A 21,826-nucleotide genomic window follows, 5' to 3' on the forward strand; every position below is an offset into this window, starting at 1 on the left:
AAAACTTCTTTGGGCCTTTTTCTTCCTATCTATCTTACAGTCATGTTTCTGCTTCCTGCTAGTGCAGTTCTGTAGCAGAAGTGGGTAAACATCTTGCAGGGACTGCAGAGGAGTGTGCTCATGGGCTCCCTTCAGAGCTGGGCACGTGAGTCATACGTGCGTGCTACTGAGATAGGGAACGGTGCTTCTGACAGTACTCATGGCATAACGTAAGCAAGCTGAAAAGGCTTAGTAAGAGTTTATTCTGATCACTGCTGTAGCAATTTGACAAGTTACTTGACACGATAGTTGATACAAATACTTCAAATGGCAATAAGGCATTATGCAGTATTTTAGTAGCTCTCCCTCATTCAGACTTTCAGATTTTATGCCAAGTAAAGATTTTTTTGTGTAGTTGATATGTAACTTTTTAGAACTAATTTGGACTTCTACTGGGAAACAGTAAACGGATATTAAAACTGATAAACTTTAATCCTGTGCAAACATCTGCTTCATGAACAGAAACTCAGCTTGTCAAACTTACTCTGAATACTTGTTACCCACTTTGAAAATGATGCTGAATTGTCTTTTAAATCTAAAAGTTACAACAAAAATATCTGACTTTTAATTTTTTGTTTTGTTTTTTTAAAATAGCCTTGTGTAAGCTTTCATACGTAATGGACAAAAACCTACTATAAATCTCTTTTTTTTTTTTTTTTTTTTTTTTTTAACATGCTCAGACACAACAGTCACGAGGATGGTAATGTCCTCCCTAATTTTTCTTTCATCTAGACATCACTAACAATACTGTTGAATGTTCTAATGTGAAGTCAATGCGTTGGGATAACTTTACTTGTGCAGTCTAAAGATACTCAAGTACCTTTACAAATGGGTATATGCTCTCTTTTGAGTGTATTTCTGCTAACTGAAGATAATTTTGTTACAGAGTGCATGCATGTCTTTGTCACCTCCGTGTCACCAGTGGCACTGTTTAGCTGTGCCTTCCCTTTTTCCTCCCCACAGAGCTCTGCTTGCCATAGGGATTGTGTGAATGTCCCTTAATCCGTATTCGGCGAAGTCAGCCTGGCTAGTTTAGCTGCTGGTGAAGATAGTCTGAGCTAATCTGCATGCTCTTGCCTGAACTGGAGAGTGCTTACACGACCTCTTCCACTGGCAGAGCTGTGGAGGCCGTAACAGGCCTGAATTGGGGTGATAACCTCTTTAATCAGATCGTCTGTTTAAAAAAAATGAAAAAAACCCTTGTATCTGCTGCCTGTGTTACTCTATTTTGGAAACTGAGTGCCTGTCATGTTGCAGATACTGTTAGCTACTGTTTTGAAGTTGACTTGGGCTATGCTAGGCTGTGTTTACAGTGCGTGTGACATTGATGATACACAGCCTTTTTCAGTGGTGTGACATTCTTCTGCACGAATGGAATTAATGTGTTTGAAAACTGGGCATAAAATGTCCAAGCAGGTTCCCTTGCTTAAGGGGACTGTTGAAAATTCCAGCCTTAGTGACAGGCCCTGATGATATTTCTCCATTTTCCTGTTGCTGAAATGAAAATGTTAGACTTCCGATCACAAATCATAAGCACGAAAATAAACTTTGAGTTTTTCCAAATGTATTTAAAGGTATTGATGCAGGCTACTGGAAAAAAATCACAGATATTTTAGTGTTTGTTCTTCAGAGGCGTGCACTGTATATCTAGAAAAATTACTCTTTGGGATCTGTTTCTACAGTATTTTGCATTATAAAGAGGACATTGTGTAGCTCATTGCAAAATCAGTAGCTTTAGTCTTTAATTTGCCCTGCCTTGTTTTGCCAGCTTTTTTGTTAATAATGAATAGGTGAATTTAATTTGCAGTGGTGGAATGTTTTCCTCTTACATAATGTCTACACGTGTAGTCATTTGACAGTAATCTATTTGACCTTAATGTTAACTGAGTTTCTGCACTCATTTTCATACGGCAAGATGAGAAGGAACCATTATTATCAAGCTGCCGATTTTGTGTACTTCTGTATATTGCTCCAGATACAGTTGTTGTTTGGTTACTCTGGGGTGTCAAATTTAACTTAATTCTCCTAGAATAGCATGCTTATAATTTTAAATAAAAGATGTTTTGGGAGACTTCCGGGCTTAGTTCTGTGTAATTTCAATTGGTATCTTAGTGCTAAGTGTAACGGTCTTGGAGAACTCTAGATTGTTAGTTGCTTTTTTTAAAAGAACTAACTTTTTTGTGTGTGTGTGTGTTTTTTTTTTTTTTTTTTTAGAGCATGTTGGTGCACTGGATGCCCAAAATATTGTAGCTGTGTCATGTGGCGAAGCCCACACTCTTGCATTAAATGACAAAGGTCAGGTGTATGCTTGGGGTCTGGCTACTGATGGACAGCTTGGCTTGCCAGGAACAGAGGAATGCATCAGAGTGCCCAGGTTAAAAATAATTAGCATATAATAAGTTATTTTTTTGAAAAAAAAAAAAAAATGTGCTCAAATCACATTGGTTAAGCTATTCTGCTGTTATAATTAAAAACATGCATTAGAAAGTGTACTTTAGCTATGGCACTTGCATGCTGTAGACAGTTTCCTTTCTCAAAAAGTCAAATTATGTGAGAAATGTCTTATGGGTTTGCTTGGTTTGGTTTGTTGGGATTTTTTCCTTCTTTTTTCTTTTTCCTTCTTCTCTTTTTTTTTCCCCCCACTTTTTTTCCCTTTTTTTTTTTTTTTTTTTTTTTTTTTAAATAGTCACCTACTAAGAATGGGAGTTATGTTGGAAAAGTAGGCTGGGTATTTTAAGAATGTAAATGGGGGATTGATAACTGCCATTTAAGAGGAGTTAAAGAAAAGTAGAATGTTAAACTTCCAAAACCAGTTGTGGGAGTATATTTGAAGGAGGCACGCTTGCTATCTGATCTTCGTACTTCAGTTTTCACCTCAAAGTTTTTTTAGCTGTGATCAAATGATATGCCTTCTGGTTATAAAAGTGAATGCTAGCCAGATTCACTTGTTTGTTTTCAGAATGCTGTAAGCATTGCAGCTAGCTGAAGTCCACATTTTTACTGTGATGAGTAGATTCACTGAAATCAGTGGAACTGTCTGTAGCAGTAAGTTTCTATCTTTGCAAGCTGGAGGTTTTCTAATTTTGTCTTTTATGTAGGAAAAAGGCATACAAAAGTAACAATATCTTGGACATTCATAAGTTTATCATGGCTATCTGTGACACATGTATAAATATGAAAGATATAAATAATATGTTGGATTTTTTTATTTCTGTATCAAATCTAAAAGCCCCCAGGCCTTTTAGAAGCTCCTGTTTTTTCTCATCAAAAGTTGAAAGCATACTAGAATTAATGCACATCTTTGTGTATTTGCAACTTGTTTATAATACTGTGCAATCCTTAATAGCTCTGTAAACTGAAGTTTTTGTTGAAGTTAATGTTGATGGAGATAAAAATTGAGTTGTTCAGATTTTAACAGAGAGTAATTCAGGGTTTATATGTAATATTGATATGAAGAAAATTGTAAAACCTTTTTTTGTTTGGAAACTAGAAAGTAAGAATCATTTTCTTCTTGCATCAGGTATTCATTTCCTTCATTCAGCTGTGTGAAATCTCCTTCCTGGCACACGAACCTCCCTAATTCTTCATTATGGTCTTTTACTGACTTTATTAATTTGAAAATAAGACAGATCCTGTCCTTGAAACTGTTAGAAAAGAAGCAGCTTTGACTTAAGACTTTACTGAATAGCTTGTAGTTAAAGTTAGGTTATTTACGTTAGTTTCATATTTACTTCAGTGAAAAGGATTCACTTTTTGTATATTACCCTTTAGCATGACTTTATATTTCATACCATGACCTAGCAGCTTAATCCTTTCTCTGTTTTCTTACCCCAATAGAAATATTAAAAGCTTGTCAGAGATACAAATTGTTCAAGTTGCTTGTGGTTATTGTCACTCGCTAGCACTCTCAAAAGGTAAGCCAAATGGTTCTGAAGTTTTGTGCGATTTCTTACTAGGTAATTCTAAATGTTTCAACATTTATTTTGTCTTTTTTAAAAAGGAAATGTTTTTTTAAAACATGCACAGATGGGATTTCATGTTGATAGGGGAAGTGTACTTTAATGATGGAAGCTTGAATTTAAAAAACAAATGTACAAACAAATGTTATGGCTTTTTTTTGTTACGCTTTTTTGCTTTTTATCATCTTGCTTTCACGTATGTTCCTTTTGAAATTCATTTTAGTTTCTCTCCTTTTGTTGGTCCCATTTCTTTTTCATCCTGCTGGCATGCTGCTTTGTCCCTAGTGTATTTTATCCTGTAACTTCAAGTTACTGAGGCTTGCAGGCAATGACTTCCTTGTCTGCTTCTCTGTTTTCTGTTCTGTTGGTGCTTCTATAGTTAAAATGTAATGTCATATTATAACCTACCTTTGAAAGGTTTAAACCTCTGTCTTGAAAATTTTGCTGGGGCTAGTTAGTATAACTGTGCAGAAACTAATATGAATTTAAATTTGCTGCTTGTTTGTTTCATTGTGGCAAAGGAGAATCGTGCCAAAACTTCCATTTGGAAGAAATGGCTGCTGGATGGGGTTAATGGAAACTTAGAAACTCAAAACAAGGATTACAGAAAGATTGTAAAGTTTGACAGTGTTTCTTTTTCTTTAAATATAACAGTTTATACTGACTATGTGTGTCTTAATTCTGTATGTGACACGTCATGGGCTCGTATTGAGTGCTTTCAGTACCATTGTGTATTCCCAGGCATCTTTACCATTACAACCTAGTGAGATTCCTTTGTTCTCAGGAGTGGCAGACGGGATGTGGGGAGTATCAGAATCATGCTGTTAAGCATCGTATTGGTCAAAGGTGCAAGAATGTAATAGGAGTTTGTAATTTAACATTCACTCAGTGTTTTAAATAGTTACAGCATCACTATCCTGTTGCCGGTTCATGGATTTGCAGCTCTCTGTTTCTGTTCTTCACATGCATTGCAGGCTGTCTTTTTGTTTTCTTCTTCTTTTTTTTCCTGGTTGTAAGAGAACCTGGAGAAATACTTGCAATGTAGCAAGGTGATGGCCTTAAAAATAGACCCACACAGGGAGGAAAATGGGACGAACTTACTTGAATTGGGCGGTTTGAGGGGAGACTTCATAATATTTTTAGATTTATATATGGGATATTGTTCATGTGATTATAAATGATTGGCATAGTATTTCTTTGGTGTTAGGAAGATTGTTTTATATAAAAACAATATGGTTTTTTGTGGTTTGGTTTTGTTTTTTTCTTGTCTGGTTGGTTTTGGTTTGGTTTGGGGTTTTTGCTGGTTTTTGTTTAAATAAATAAATAAATAAAATGTGAGGGACCTGTACCCCAGGGGATGGGTTTCATTGTTTTCCATCTTGATAAAACTGTTATCGGATAGAAGAAGGTAGGAGCGGCATAGGAAACTACTGTTTGAAATGTATCACATCAGCAAAAGCAAAAGTTTGTTGTGATTATGTGTTGATCTTTAGGATAGTAAATACTTAGGCAAAACGTTGCTTGTTCAGTAGAACATTTTCTTTTGGAGGCAATCTTAACATAAATAGCTTTCCAATTTGTGATTCTTCAAAATGTTGTTGGTTTTTTTTTCTTTATAAGATGTCAAATGACATTATAAACTTTGTGCTTCATTCGTCATATAATTAATACAACATTTTAAAATTTAAAATATATACCACTTTTCACTTTAGTGAAAACTAAGTATGTTACCATACAAAAGCTTAAATGAGGCTTGTGATTGGGAATTGGAAATTTTTGCGTGTCCAGTATGCAACTTGAGCAAGATCTCTGCACAAAAATGTAAGCAGTAGTGGAACTCTGGATGGAACAGCATCTTGCTTAGTAATAACCAAACTCAACTTATCTAACACTGTTGAAACAGGAACGTTAAGAGCAGTTTTGAGGGTTTTGAATGTGATTTAAATACTTTCAGTTTGATTAAATATTTGAGTTGAATGTCTGCAAATTACATGAGAATGCTTAGCTTCAGAAGTCAGTAATTTGTATGCATTTTCAAGTTCAAAAATATTTGAAGAGTCATTGTCTAACTTCTAGCTTTTCTTACAGTAGATAAACTTTATATAATTAAACTATATTGATTGTATTTCTTGTTGGTTTTTTTTTTTCACCCTTTAAACAGGAAGTGAAGTGTTTTCCTGGGGACAAAATAAATATGGCCAACTGGGCTTAGGTTACGAGTATAAAAAACAAAACTCCCCACATGTGATTAAATCTTTGCTGGGAATCCCTTTTGCACAGATTGCAGCAGGAGGAGCTCATAGTTTTGTACTGACTCTTTCTGGAGCCATTTTTGGATGGGGACGCAACAAATTTGGGCAGCTGGGTCTTAATGATGACAATGGTAAGTAAATATTATTTCAGTAAAATTTCAAGCTGCAGGTCTTTGTTTGTGAATGTAAAGACAGAAGTATTACTAGAAAAGAAACAGACAGAACCAACTTCTGCTGAGTATTGTCAGAGAGCACTGATGTCACATGAGATTGCAAAAGGGAGTTTTTTCCTCAACTGTTTTGTAGTGAAAATTCTGACAGCGTGTTGAAATTCTAGCCAGCTTGACTTGTTTTCTTTCCCTATTCTAGATTTTTCTGTGCCTTAAACTTTCTGAATGGGATTGAATTAAGATACTGTGCAGTAGTTACAGTTTGAACTGAATTTTACATGGATGAAATTGCTTGACAAAACCAGTAATCTGTCAAAACTATTTGGTTGTCCTTAGTAGACACATTTAAGGCATCTTCATTGTTTTACTGCCATGTGGGTATCTGCCTTTCTCAGGCCACTTCTGATAATCATTCACAATTTTCAGCTAACCATTTCCAAAATTTCCTCTACTAGGGTGTTGATACTCATTAATGATTTTAAGCAAGTGTTTGGGTTAGGCAAAAAATTGTTTCTTTGTTAGTTGTATTACTTTCCATGCACACTATCTGCATGCAGGGCTCCAAGATGGCAGTATAGGCTATCAGGTCCCTGTAATAGACAGTTTAGTATAGAATAATTTATAGCTAGTTGCATGAATTCAGATTTTCTCACTGGTTCATTGTTCTCATCACCATTTAAAATAAGAAAAATGTGTTGTAGTTAAAATGCATATCTGAATTAATGCTTTAAATCTGGTCACACTCGTGTAATAAGAAAGTTACACATACTTTTCAAAAATCAAATTTTCCTGGGAGTCTTCAGTTGCTTCTACGTATTCTTTGGAATATGTATGACCCCAGTTTTTTATATAGCATCACTTCTCAGTAAGACCCCTGTTTTGTGTCTCGATAGGGCTTTTTCCAGGCCTCTTAACATACCTGACAAATTTTAAGACATTAGCATTAATGTTTAAAAATTTGCCTTTGTGCAGCTGAATGACAAAGCTGATTAGTTCTGGTGATGGAGGGAAGTTAGTTGTGCTTCCTAATTATTCAGTGTTCCATTCCTCTATTATATGTTTAGTAATACTGAACTATGACCAACTGATGCCAGCTTACAGAACGCTTTAAAAACATGAAGCACATAAACAACTCAAAACAACTGTCACTTTTTTCCTTTTCTCATGGCCAATGGCAGGTCTAATGTACTGTTCCATATTCCGTGGTTTATGTATTTACATACCATCCTATGCTGGTGAAAATGAGAATATTTGCTACAAAGTAGCAAAAATTTCAGATTATGAGTCTCTCTGTTTTTCTGTAATAACACTTCCATCTCAAATATATATGAACTCCGTCACAATGATTGCATATGCTAACAAATTTAAAGTGCTTGTTTGACTGGAACCAAATTAGAATAAATGAACAAAGTGATTTGTCTTCTGATTTTAATTTTCAAAATGAGCCATCTACTGCTGTATTAAACTTTTCAGACAGATACGTTCCTACGTTGTTAAAGTCACTGAGAACGCAGAAAGTTGTTCATATATGTTGTGGAGAAGATCATACTGCTGCCCTTACAAAGGTACAATATTTAAAGATATGTTCATGCTTTGATTTTTTTTTTATGTTTTCAGGAGAAGATGCTACCTGAATAGTAAATAACAAACAAAATTCTGAATAAAATTTCTGCAAAGTTTGTTGGGTGAAGTTGAGGAAACACTGGAAGAATGATTAAATATTTGAAAAAACTTACCAAATGCAAGAAATCTCTCAGTAGTTTAAAATTTTTGTCAGATTTGGTGAAGTTGAGCATGCAACAACATGTAGCATTTTTGATATGACAGTGCGTGTTGCATTATTACAGTTATGCAGATATTGAAATTTACATTAGCGTATCCTAAAGAGATTAGCTATTTTCTGACTGTAATGCCTCTGGCATTGCTGTTATCACTGGTCAGACCGAGTTAATTTTGAATTTAAATTAAATGCTGGAGGGGATTGGTGTGTGAGATTGTTTCAAGTTTTCATAGTGAATTGCTACTTGCTGTTGTGGTGGGGTGACCCCGGCTAGATACCAGGTGCCACCACTCCCTTCCTCAGCTGGACAGGGCAGAGAAAATATAATGAAAGGCTTGTGGGTCAAGATAAGGTCAGGGAGATCACTCAGCAATTGCCATCATGGGCAAAACAGATTCAACTTGGGGAAATTAGTGTAACAAATCAAATCAGCGTAGGGTAATGAGAAATAAACCCAAATCTCAAAAATACCTTCCCCCCCACCCCTCCCTTCTTCCTGGGCTGAACTTCATTCCTGATTTCTCTATCTGCTCCCTCCAGTGGTGCAGGGGGATGGGGAATGGGGGTTGTGGTCAGTTCATCACAGGTTGTGTCTGCCACTCTTCCCTCCATGCTCTTCCTCTGCTCCAGCATGGGGTCCCTCCTGTGGGAGACATGAAGTTCTTGAAGAACTTCTCCAACGTAAGTCCTTCCCAGAGGCTGCAGTTCTTCACAACTGCTCCAGTGTGGGTCCCTTCCATGGGGTGCAGTCCTTCAGGAACAGACTGCTCCAGTGTGGGTCCCCCATGGGGTCACAAGTCCTCCCAGCAAACCTGTTCCAGTGCAGGTCTCCATGCAATCACAGGTCTTGCCAGGAACCTGCTCCAGCACGGGCTTCCCACAGGGACACAGCCTCCTTTGGGCACCCACCTGCCCCGGCATGGGGTCCACGGGCTGCAGGTGGGTATCTGCTCTGCTGTGGACCTCCATGGGCTGCAGGGGGACAGCCTGCTTCACCATGGGCTTCACCACAGGCTGCAGGGGAATCTGCTCTGGTGTCTGGAGCACCTCCTCCCCCTCCTTCTTCACTTACCTTGGTGTCTGCAGAGTTGTTGCTCTCGTGTGTTGTCACTCCTCTCTCTGGCTGCTGTTGCGCAGCAGCTATTTACATACTATTGGCAAACCAACAGAAGAAATTGAATATTTACATAATCCACTATAACTATTAAATGTGAGGTTCTATGAAAAGTTGGTCATTTATTTCAAGGCTGATTTGGGAAAAAAAGCATTTAATGTCTGAATTTGTTGAATTCAGAGTATTGTTGTAGAAGGCATTAGAATTTTGGAAGTAACTATTTTTACTGTTTCGTTTCTGAAGAAAAAAAATCTGTGTTTCTTTAGTTTTGGAAAATGTGGGGGTGCTTTTTAATGTGTTAAGTTGAATTTTTACACTGTAACAAGTTAAAAGTTATTTTGAAGAATACAATCTGCCTAAACATGGTCCTATTTTTGTTGATTATACACAATTCTTTTACAGTGAAAGGAAAAGACTGTTCATAAACAATTGCTTTTTCTTCTGAAATATTCTCTCGCTTTGACTGAAAAAGATGTGGCAACTTTGTGATCCCGAGATTGATATTGATGTATTGTGCAAGGTTAGGGAAATAGAAAATGCAAAGAAAGCAGCAATCTGTAACTTGTATTCTAACTGGTTTTTCCTTTTTAATGTACAGAAGTTAACTTCAAACTTGCTTTAAAGCTGATGGACTCAATTAAGATAATGACTTTACTGTAAATGTTTTGACAAATTATTTATGTCACCCATTGGTATAGCTCCATTTTCCCTTGCGTGATAGGCCTTGCAGAAGGAGGGGTCTTGATTGATATCTGTTGTAGACAGTATTGTGTATACGTGTGAGCATTCTTCAAGTCCTTCTGAAATTCAGAAAAACCTGTCACTGTTTGTTATCCTGATTCAGCGGATGAGGCTGTTGGTTTTTCTCTGCTGCCATTGCAGGCAATGACGCTGCCATTTTAATGATGATTTCCAGCAGAGGTCCAGTCTGATGCAGAGTAGAATTGAAAGACACAGCTTTACAATTTCAAAGCATTTGAAAATGGAAAGTTTCAAAGTTGTTGTAAGGCAAGTTGTATAACTTATGAAAGTGTTTCTGATTTGACATTCTTTCATTAAAGTTTTTGGTTAATTTCTTAATTAAATTAATCAAAAACACTTTAAAAAAAATGACTTGCCTTATGACAGTGTTGAAATTTTCTGGTTTCTTACAATTTCAAATAATGAAGCTGACTATTTCAGTCCTACTCTGCATCATCTTTGAGGAGGGCAGCTGCCTATTTGGTAATTGCTTTAAAATTTATATTTAGAATTTACAAGCCAAAGTATACTTTTTTTTTAGTAGTGTCAGTTTATATGCTCTTGTAGTTCATCAAGAAAACTGGAAAAGAGTTAAAATGAGGATTAGTATCTATTAATGAGACAAGTTAGTGACAGGACTATTGTATAATAATATGGAAATTACAAGAATGCAGTTTAACACGGCTAAGGTAATACTTGATAGTTGTGCCGCATTTTCATAACTGCAATTAGCTTGTGACCCTTCTGTGTCTCAGGCTCCTCTGGTGCATGTATATTTTTCTCTTCTTTCCCCACAATTCCAATTCCATCAGACAAGGAGATTTATTGAACCACTATTTCTGTTAAGTTTCTTGTTCTGAGATATACTGTCCTTTTAATGCAAATAATTTATTTGTTTAGGAAGGTGGGGTTTTTACATTTGGAGCTGGAGGCTATGGTCAGTTGGGTCATAACTCTACCAGCCATGAGATAAACCCAAGGAAAGTTTTTGAACTCATGGGAAGTGTTGTCACGCAAATCACTTGTGGCAGGTAAGATCTTTTCTATGCTAGCCCTACGAATCTTATAAAAAAACTTGTTTTGTACAAGACTTCATGTATATTGCAATACGAAGTGGGGTTTTGTTGTTATCCTTTGTGCTTAGGGAAGACAAGATGGTCTCTAACAAAAGATATTTAGAGACCTTACTGGTATTTTAAAAACATTCAATAGAAGAATTGAAGGAAGTTACACTATTTGAGAGGCTCTGATTTTCTAAATGGAAAGCGTGAATAATCAGTGTGAAGGTATTGTTTATTGCTGTCACTTTATAATTTCCCATTAAAGAACAAGTGTGTTTGGGGATGTACCATGAGCATCACTGAGGATAAGTGTAAAATTTGGAAACATAACTTGTTTTGTGAAATACCTGTAATACTGTAGGCTTTCCAGTTCCTAATGGGTTTTTATTGTGTATGTTATACAAGCACCCAAGAAGTTAGAAGAGTTTCCAGCACACAAGGAAGTGCTCTTGTCCAAAGAATTGCATTCTAAGAAGACAAAATGAGAAAAGCAACACTTTGTTGTTTGAGTTAAAGAATATATAAATGTAAACCTATCTTTCTAGCAGTTTGGTTGACATTGAGTGGACCCGTTCCCTTTTAATAGTTTACATAAATTCAGTACTGGTTCTTCCCAGGCTTTTGATAGGAGAGAGGGTGTCTAGAGTCAAGATGGATGGGAGGGGAAAGGAGATACAGCCAATCTGCTAGAAAACTTCAAACTTCTGAATGTCTAGAGAGATGCTCTAAAGGTCAGACTGTGGCTCTGCAGGGGTTCAAGGCAGAACCTGGCATCTCCGTTCCGTGAACCTTTCCATGAAAATAAAATATTGCTTATTGAGGTATAAATGGAGTGTTGCCAGCAGCAGTGCTTTGCCAATAGAGAAGTGGAGTGTTTGATCCTACAGGACCTTTAGCATACTGTTTAACACAATTCTTAGGCTGGCCTGCCCAAAGCGTGTTATAATGCTTAGGTTTTTTGTTACTGAATTTTGTTTGCCCTAGGCAGCACACTACTGCGTTTGTTCCTTCATCTGGAAGAATTTATTCTTTTGGACTCGGAGGTAATGGGCAATTAGGTACAGGAACGACCAGTAACAGGAAGAGTCCCTTCACAGTAAAAGGAAACTGGCTTCCTTATAGTACTCAATGCCCGATAACCACAGGTAAGCAACATCTGGCTTATTTAATTCTTGGCTTTCTCTTCCTTTATAGTGTCTTGCAAATCTTGGGATTTAAACTAAATGTGGGCTACAATCACTTTCTTCCAAACAGTTTGGTTTTGCTGCGCTCTATTCCCTGAAGTCCATTTCTGCTGTAGGAAATACATGCTTACTTGTGCATATAAAGGGTTAGGTCCTTTGCTGGCAATAGAGCTAAAACTTAGAGCTGTTAGCTGTTGCAAAGATTTGCTTCAGCGAGGCTACGTAATAAAGGAACCTTTTTTTAATTGAGTGTTGATTGCAGTGTCTTCATTGTTTCTCAAATTCACATTTTCACAGTTGCCTGTTTTTTATTCCTATTGCAGACAGTGAGGAGTGTTATTGTGTAAAGAGAATTTTCTCTGGTGGGGACCAAAGTTTTGCACACTACTTTTATCCACAGGTAACAGATTAAATATACTTTGGTTCCAAAGCCTATCAAAGTTAAATTTTAGTTTTTCTGATGCATTTTAAAAACTTTCATATTGAAGGTGCATGACTACATTGTAGGGTTCATTAGGGCAACGTGGAAGCACAAGGCACTAAGTCAATTTAGTAGTTGGAGGACTCGGATCCGGTTACTGAGTGTTAGCTGTCAGTAAGCTCTTGAGGCTTTTTGGCATAAGCTTTTTTCCTGATGGATGACTGCAGTTCTTTTCCTTTCATAAAGGAAAAGGTGATTGAATATTTGAGTTGTTCACCTCTGCCCAGCCCTCCTCAGTAACTCCTCACTGCAGCTTTGCTCTCTTCTGCTCTGTAGCCATTTTAGCATACCACAATGATAAGGAAACAAATGGAGCTTTCTGCTAAAAATGATAGGTGGTGACATAGTTTGTTATGTGATAGAGTTTTATGCTAGTCTTAAAACTTAAGCTTTAAAAGGACAATTCTAGTACAGAAAAAAAAGTCTAGAAGGACTTTACAGTAAAAATGACAACGTGGGAGTATGATGGAAAGGAAATGCTATTAGGGGATGAGTTGAGAGGAAAAAACAAGGTGAAGCTAGATGACTGGATTTGTCTAGGGGCTATTTCCAATATAGCCCAGCAGATACTAGAGCATAGGGATTAATGAAGCATCAAGAGTTGAGTATGTGGGGTAAAAACTAATTTGAACATAAAGGGAAACAGATTTTAATGGGAAACATGTTTGTTATCAGGAAAAACTGAGTAGAGGTCAGGCTTGCAGCAACCCTTTGTCCCACAGCCTGTTCTGGTTCTATAGAATCAACAATTTTTCTAGGGGCACTTTTTTTTTCTAAATCCTATTCGAGTTGTGGAACTATTGCTGTATTTGAGAGAAGCTTGTTTAACAGGTGTAGACTGGAAAAAGTGCTGATAATATAGGCTAAAAAATTCTCTATTAAAACTCCTTTCTTAAAAACTTTCTTGTGCAATTTTCTAATTGCTGGAGTAGATTCTAAGTGACTAATTGAGGTGAACTGGAGACTGTATTAATGCAGTTATTGTGGCTTATTCTGTACAAAAAGTATGAACAACCGATGAACTTTGATGCTGCAAAAGTATCCCTTTTGGTACATCTTAGTTTATTTAGTAACGTATATTGAATTCTTTCAAAGTTATGTAAGTACTGTACTCCTGGGACATGCATACTTGGCAGTTAAGGCGTTTCAGCCAAAATCTGTTTGTTTTCTCAAGTTAGTTTGTGGGCAGCTCAGTTCCCTGAGTCGTTTCATTGTGGGTTTAAATGACACTTCTGCTGGGCACAAGGGGAACAGCGAGAGGGTTTCTCATCCTGTATGTCTCATCATCATTCTCATGTAGGATGGGATCAGAAGTAGTGATTTTTGGCAACAGCTAGTCATCGTTACGCTGAGTCAGCCAGGCTGTCAGACTGCACGCTCAGGAGCTATATGTTTCCTTTTACTAGTTCAACCTTATTTTTGGTACTATTTGCCATGTTGTTTTGAACCAGTGCTCCTACTCAAAACAGTGGTCTTGGTTCTGTTCCTCTTTACTATAGAAATCTTACTGGAATTCATTCGGTATGAGCAGCACATCAAAATGCAGCTCATCTGATGATGCAGTAAAAACATGATTCATTCTCAGAGGAGTCTGATGGAAGTGGGGTGGGAGAGCAGCTGTCCAAAAAATTGAACGGCTGTGTGCTCCCAGCCTGGCAGCGAGCTGACAGGCTCATAGTGACTAGGGAGAAGAGATGCTTCCTTAGTCTTCATCTTCTAGAAAAGTACTTTTATGTTTGGGGAGTTTACCATGAAGTAAGCTGTGGTGTCAATTAACAGTTTTAGCATATGCTCTGCTTTGGTAATGAATGCAGAACTGCTACAGTGTGTTAAGTTTATCCTTGGGTTTATTTCACAGTAATAGTCTGGGTAGGCAAAATGTCAGACAAAGAATAGGTAAAAGAGCTCAACTGATTCTTCTGGAAATCAATTTTGTGCGCCTGATTCTTTATGCTTTCTTTAAAATTTAGAACATGGTGCCACCAGATGATTTTAGGTATCCTGACTTTTTGAAGCAGATTTGGACTGTGAATGAAACGTTTATTCAAAGATTGCTGACTTTCCCATCTGGAAGACTTCCCGTGGAGATAGCTAAGTGAGTGATGTTGAGGAAAGAAGTTGTCTTTTATAATTTTACTTATTAATTGGGCATTAATGTGGTTTTGTATGTACATAGCAAGCTATTTTTAATTGCTGAATTTATTACATGCAGAGCTTTTGCTGTGCTTTCGTTGTCATGCTTATCAAGTAGTTTAGATCCTTTAGTCTGTGTCATCTCTGTCACAGGTTAGATGACTATATAAGCTTAAAGTTAAGTTGAACATTGAAAAATAACGGTAAGGAATGTAAAGGAATAGGAGAACAATGTAAAGATTATTGCTTCTACTTTAATAGAGGAGGATGCAAAGAAATTATAAACAAATTCCAAGACTTGCTTTAATACGAGCTGTCTTAATTGACTCTTGAATGTAGGTTTTATCTAGTGTTGTTTAGTAATACTAAAGTCAGAGTTCTATCCTTTGTACAGTGTAATTTATTAGGGATTAAATCCTTTTTTTGTTGCGAATGCTAATTTGTAAAAAGAAAACAAAATAAATGTAACTTATTTCATATGAACAATTTCAGTGAAATTGATGGAACGTTCTCCTCAGCTGGGTGCCTGAATGGGAGCTTTTTGGCTTTGAGGTAAGTGGTCAGGCTTTTAAACAAGTATTTCTGTGAACAGACTTAATGGTGGCTACCTTCCTAGTGTCTCTTGTTTCAACTCTTAAAACCTTTCCAGTATTTCCTTATCTTACTGTTACGCTGATACCTGCAGTTTAAACTTATAGCTCCTTCACTGCCATATGGTTTGTCAGCTGGCCCACGTGCAGCATATCTTTGGCCCGTCTTTGGAAGTGTGTGCCACCTGGCTGCTACCATGTAAGCCAGCAAAACTCATTACTTCTCAGCCACAGGTTATATATAATTCAAGGGGAATATATTGCACGGGCTGGTTTAGATCCTAGTGTTTTTACACAATTGTCTTGCAGTTAGAGAAGATGGGGTGTTTTTTTCCAGTTGTTGCTTCAAAGGTCATATGAGAAATGGAAGCCTGATTTCTCACGTTTTAATTCCTTAGTAAGTAGGGCTAAAAATTCAAGGTGGAAGAAATTTTTGAGTTGCTGAGAATACAGGATTCAGTCTTTTTCTCTGTATTTTTTTTCTTGCTGCAGCAATGATGATCATTACAAAACCAGTGCTAGATTCTCAGGGGTTGATATGAATGCTGCTAGACTACTATTTCACAAACTTATACAGCCTGACCACGCTCATATATCGCAACAGGTTTGTCCTGCATGTTTTCCTTATGTTTGGGATCATCTTTTGGTGTTACACCTCTTCAGAAATACTATTGTTATTCTTGCTCTGACCCTTTTAATAACTTTTTTTTTAACTCAGTAAAAAAAACTGTTGTGTTGTGCCATTAGGTAATACATGAGTATATTGTGTGTGTCTATATTTTAATATTTAAAATACTGTCTTTTTTTCTAAATGTGTAACAGTCTAATTTAAACTCTTGATGATTGTTTTCTAGATTATTTTTTTTTATCTAGATGGGCATTGCATTTGTTTGAATTCACAATTACATTAGAATAAACTGAATTTTATGATGTGCTGTAGGTGGCAGCTAGTTTGGAAAAGAACCTTATTCCCAAATTGACCAGCTCCTTACCAGATGTTGAAGCTTTGAGGCTGTATCTCACTCTACCAGAATGCCCACTGATGAGTGATCCAAACAATTTCACAACGTTAGCTATTCCTTTTGGAACAGCTATTCTGAACCTAGAAAAAGCTCCTCTGAAAGTTCTTGGTAAGAAACTGAATACTGTACTGTTAAAACTAAGACTCTCCAGATGAAAATGTATAGAAATTCCATCAGTGAAGACGTGATCTCAGCAACACCTACTGTGTATTTACAGTTCTATAGGATTCCCTGCTGAGAAAAGTTAGGGGTTAACATTGCTTGATGCATAGGAAAACAGCTATTTTGTTGCTCCCGGGTGACCTAACTGGCTGTCCGTATGAATTCATCTGGTATTGTAATTTTTGGACTGATTACATTTGGGAGGAATTAAACTGTGTAGTTCATTGTATTTGATATATGTCTTCACACTTCAAAGTGAAAAGTATGTGGTCAGACAGCTAACAAGCTCTAAGCAATTTACAGAAGTGTTGCAGAGCAGATGTTAAATTGTCTTTGTTTCGATTGCAGCACCTGTGTTGTTTCTTTGAGAGGTTCATGTTTTCTCACTGACCCTAAGTTGTGGTTTTCAAATGTGCAGCTGATAATAGCTCTATTTTCTTAACTCTGCGTCCTTACACCTTCTTACTGTGACTTCTGTCACCTGAAATTCAGCTTAAAGAGTTGAGGTTTCAGGATATTTCCTTCTTAATTGGTATCTTTTTGAGAGGGTGCTTTCTTCTTCCTTAATTATTTTTTGCCTTGGAACCCATCTCTTGTGTTCTTCAATAGTTTTTGGTGAGAGTAAAGAGCTTGTCTGCTGTAAAGGAAAACAAACTGATTGTTTCTTTGAACTGTAGTTCCTTTTTTGTGTTGCTTCACTTTCCGTTGCTCTCAAGACTGTTTGCTTAAGTCAGGGTTTCAGGATTTGAGCCATCTGGTTTTTATGTCAAAAGTTACTTTGTGGTATTGTTGTGTAGTCTGGATGAACAGACTTAAAGAGTTGGTATGTAACAATAGAGCACTTGAATAGAGATTTCATTATTTATACAAACAGTAGTGTGTTGTTTAAAAGTCTGCACCACTCTTGCTGTGTTAAACTTTTTTTTTTTGAGAATCTTTGGTAACTGACAAGTATGCTTTCTAGCAAAACATATTTTTTAGTTAAAAGGATAGCATAATGTTGCAGTGGCAAGTACTCAGTTTGTGTGTTCACCATTTGTTGACAGAAAATTGGTGGTCTGTACTTGAACCTCCGTTGTTCCTCAAGATAGTGGAACTCTACAAGGATGTCGTAGTCCACCTCTTGAAGCTGTGCAAGATTGGCGTTCCGGCTTCTGAAAGAAGAATACTTACCAGTTTTCTACACACGGCTTTTAGAGTTCTGGAAATACTGCATAGAGTATGTTTACCTCAATTTCAACCAATTATCTGTTTGTTTTTGTCAGCGTCTGTGTACTGTATAGTTGTTAGAAGAAGTTAAGTTACTAAAGAGTTTTAAATACTTAGACTTGCATCTACAGAGATATCTGTAGTTGTTCCATCTGGACCAATGAACCATTGGAATTCTGGATTCCAATCTGACATGGTGATGGAATTACGTATTTTTTTGTGAATGCAGACTGCCCCAGTCAATTGCATCTGTGAGGGTATGTCAGAAAGAATTGCCTCTTTATCTTGAAATGATAGCAAGATCACAAATGGAAGATAAGAGTAAGCTATATTTTGAACAGGAAAGATCTGCATGGTTTTACCAAGGCAAACTTTCTGATTCAAACTTTCAAGATAAACGATTTTCTGATTTGCTTATTCTGTTTGTTAGTATTGTAACAATTCATGAAAACTAGTGAATTTATGAACTTTGAACAAAAATAGCCTAAATCATTTGGAGTAACCGGACTGCGCACCTCACAGTGTATTATCTAATTGCTGCTGAGGTTTCCCCTCTCACCCCCTATTTTTTCCCTCAGTAGTTTGTTCTGGTCCTATAGCATTTTGTGTTTATATGCTAAAAGAACATTTTAGGCATTCCTTAAGGTGCTGGTCAAGTAGTGTATTTGTACAATCTAGCAAAATGGGCACAGGTATCTAAATTGGAGCTTTGTGTGCTGTATGTCACAGCCCTTTTTCCCAAGCTGTCAGAAAGAATGGTGAAGATTTCTGCTTTGGAAGTTGGAATTTATATGCTATGGTTTGCTCAGCTATTCTTTATGGAGACCATCAAATTAAGGCTGAGAATAACACTGTTAGTAATTATCTTATGTTAGAAGTGCTAGATGTCCATTGCAGCTTCCCATATGGAAAGCTGTTGCTATATAATAAATTATTATTTTCCTACCTTTTTCTGTCACTGCTCAGGCTTGCAGTAGCTGTAAATCTTAACACCTGAAGTTGCTCTTAAAATCTTAAAGCCTCCTGGGTAATTGTAGAATTTTAATGTGCTCTCCCAAGTTTGTTTTGTTTTTTTTTTTTTTTAAATCCAACTTTGACTACTGTGTAGCTACATAGTAGAAATAGTTAAATTTTACCTACCCTGCTGCCGAGCTATTTCTATTGGTATAGTCTTAACATTTAGCTGGTATGGACTAAAGTAGAGGAAAAAATAGGGTGACACATCTGAGGTATTTGACGGATTTAGTATCTGGTGGTTTGGGGGTAGGGGATGGTGGGGGAGATGTTTGAGAAAAGTAGGCTTGGATTATGTGGTTATAAAGACAGAATTGGGGATCTTGCTGTTTTGGTAGTTAACGGCGCTTAACAGTCCTTGGGAAAAGAAGTGTGTGTTAGGAAAAGTATGGGTGCTTCTGAATTAAAATTATGCTGTAGAGAGAAGCCTTTATAGAAAGTTATTTTTCCACGTATCTCTTTCTAAGCTTAACGTTTTTAAGTAGAAACTGTTCCTCTGGTCATGGGTAATAGAGATAGTATTCATACTGTTATTAAGAACAAAGTTCTCGAATCATAGTTCTTAAACTTGTGCAAATACAGGAACAAGTATTTGTTCCATGGTATACATGACTATCATTGTTCCTGTGAGATTGTATGATGTTTCAAAGTGGCAGCACTGTATTGTGCAATGCTGGATGCTCACGTGATCTTATTTTCCTTTGCATCTTTGATGGGATTCTGAATAATCCATGTATCCCATGTCTTTAACATTGTATTTTGCATTCCTGTAGACACTGTTGTTTTTCTAGAAAATTTTATTTAGTATATGGGTATCTGTGGCTGACATATCAAATGCTTGAAAAATATGGAAAATGTCCTTTTGAAAACTGTTATATAAAGTGCTAATAAAAAAAATTAATTGCACTTCTTCAGGTAAATGAAAGAGGACAAGTTATACAGTATGACAGATTTTACATTCATGAGATACAAGATCTGATCGATATCAGAAATGACTATTTCAGCTGGGTCCAGCAGCAGCAGCAGGTATTTGGAATGGTAAGTTGTGTTGGTTTTTGCTTCGTATGTTGTGGGGTCCCCCCATGTTTTATTTTGATTTTGTCCCTTTAGAAGCTTGTAGATTCTCTAAATACGAGCACTTTCATTTCATAAAAATATCTTCACAGATCACTAATGCTGAATAGACTCATCTTGCATCAGGCACTAGCTAAGGAAAAATTGTTAACCATGTGTGCTGCTTGTAGGGTATCATTCTTAGGACTGAGACTGTTCAACATTTTAATCTCTATCAATTAGGTGATTTAGAATGCTGTCACTTGAGACTTGCCATGTCAAAAAAGTTAGGAAAGTGATAATTCGTGATAGGAAAACATCCAGAATAACCTGAGTTACTATATAAGATAGGTTCAGTCAATGAGTAAGCTGAAACTGTCTTGGAAAACTAAGTCTAGAAGCATAATAGGGAGTTTCAGGAGACAGATAACTAATATAGTTTTCTACTTTTGAGTATAGCAACAAGAACTGAGATAACTAATTCATGGATCTGTAAACAGAGGAGTGGTAAGTGGGAGTAAATTAATGACTCTGCTGAGAAGTAGCGAGTTAGATAGGATTTTACCACATGGTTCTTTGACTTATGCTTTGAAAGAATATTGAGTAAGTTAATATGCTTTCTCTAGCCACCTAAATTTAATTTTTTTGCATCAGTACCTGGAGGGTCCTGAACTTGGGAGACCTACTTTTGCTGTATTTTATGAATACAAAGCAAGTGATGCTGTCTTCCAAAGAATTAAAATTGCAATGTAAAATAACAACAGCAGGGAGGCTGGGAGCATAAAGGAAATAATGAGTCAGTCTTGGCAGTCATGACAGACGTTTGTTTCAGCCAGGCTTGTCTGAAAACAATAATGGGTGTGTGATGAGGGCTGGTGTTGGTAGCTAAGAGGGGTGGTGTACTAAGTGAGATGTAGAAGCCAGGGATAAGCATTGCAGGGCCTTGGCATTAGAGACAGATTGTGTATTTGGAACAGAGAAGGGTATGCCAGTGAAGGTACAGAAGTGATGGAGTTTAAAAGATGATGGCCTTTGCATGCTTTAAATGGATGTAAACAAACCCAAATTGCATGTCGTGATCAGAGAAGAAAATACTGAATATGGGAAAATGAAAGCTGGAAAATTGCTTTGTAATGAAAGTCTGAAGCTCCATTTGTTAATTAAATTGCAAGATTGAGCAGTAGCTTGATGTTACTGAGAAAATACTGTCACTGAATTTGCCTTTAATCGTGATTATTTTGTCATGTATTTGTGCAGTTTCAAGCTCAGCAGAAAAAGCTATTTTGATTTATTATAGGACCGAAATAAATTCCATGGCCTTAGTCAGATGTCCTTCGTAAATGGTTTTGATGGCCTTGTCCTGCCTTCATATTCACTGGTTTCCTGTGTTCTTGCTCTTAAAATTATAAGAAGCCCTGCTTGCCTATTGAACCAGTAATAATGAATCAAAATTTCTTTTGCTAGTGTAACTTCTATTGTCATAACTTGAGGCAAAACTGCTTGGTTCCTTAATTAAAATGTGGAGGGGAAAATGTAGAAGAAAAGAGAATTTCAGGAGTGTTCAGAGTACTCTTGGAGAGAAACTCAGAAGAAAAAAGCTTTCGTTCTTTCAACAACAGAAAAATGAGTGGGGAAAAAGTGAAGGTACTAAATAACGAACTATTGATTTGAAGAGGTGTTCTTCAGATACAGCTTAAAAGAGTTGAGAAAAACTGTTTGAATTAGGAATAAATAATGGTAGATACAGTAGGAGTTTAAAACTACATAGATCTGTGACAACTGGGGTACCACTGATGTTTCCTGTAGGAATTAGAGATGGAAAGTAAAGTATTCTGGCCATCACTCTCCCTGTGACCCATGGA

General features: G+C 36.8%; 1 protein-coding gene across 11 annotated transcripts in view; it reads left to right on the forward strand.

Annotated features, from left to right (window-relative positions):
• The window catches only part of HERC4 (HECT and RLD domain containing E3 ubiquitin protein ligase 4), a 38,049-nt gene that overhangs the window by 3,675 nt on the left and 12,548 nt on the right, over window positions 1-21,826 (forward strand). For 8 of the 11 annotated variants that reach the window (XM_054204655.1, XM_054204651.1, XM_054204659.1 and 5 more), the window contains exons 4-17: window positions 2,254-2,413; window positions 3,877-3,953; window positions 6,160-6,381; window positions 7,894-7,985; window positions 8,831-8,881; window positions 10,956-11,086; window positions 12,101-12,261; window positions 12,624-12,700; window positions 14,752-14,876; window positions 15,407-15,466; window positions 15,997-16,108; window positions 16,445-16,634; window positions 17,735-17,907; window positions 19,827-19,949. In XM_054204655.1, coding sequence (XP_054060630.1) covers window positions 2,254-2,413; window positions 3,877-3,953; window positions 6,160-6,381; window positions 7,894-7,985; window positions 8,831-8,881; window positions 10,956-11,086; window positions 12,101-12,261; window positions 12,624-12,700; window positions 14,752-14,876; window positions 15,407-15,466; window positions 15,997-16,108; window positions 16,445-16,634; window positions 17,735-17,907; window positions 19,827-19,949 — 1,754 coding nt within the window. The other 3 variants (XM_054204660.1, XM_054204661.1, XM_054204662.1) reach the window with 2 other exon arrangements.

The sequence above is a fragment of the Rissa tridactyla genome, chromosome 6 (genome assembly GCF_028500815.1).
Source record: "Rissa tridactyla isolate bRisTri1 chromosome 6, bRisTri1.patW.cur.20221130, whole genome shotgun sequence".
Lineage (NCBI taxonomy): Eukaryota > Metazoa > Chordata > Aves > Charadriiformes > Laridae > Rissa > Rissa tridactyla.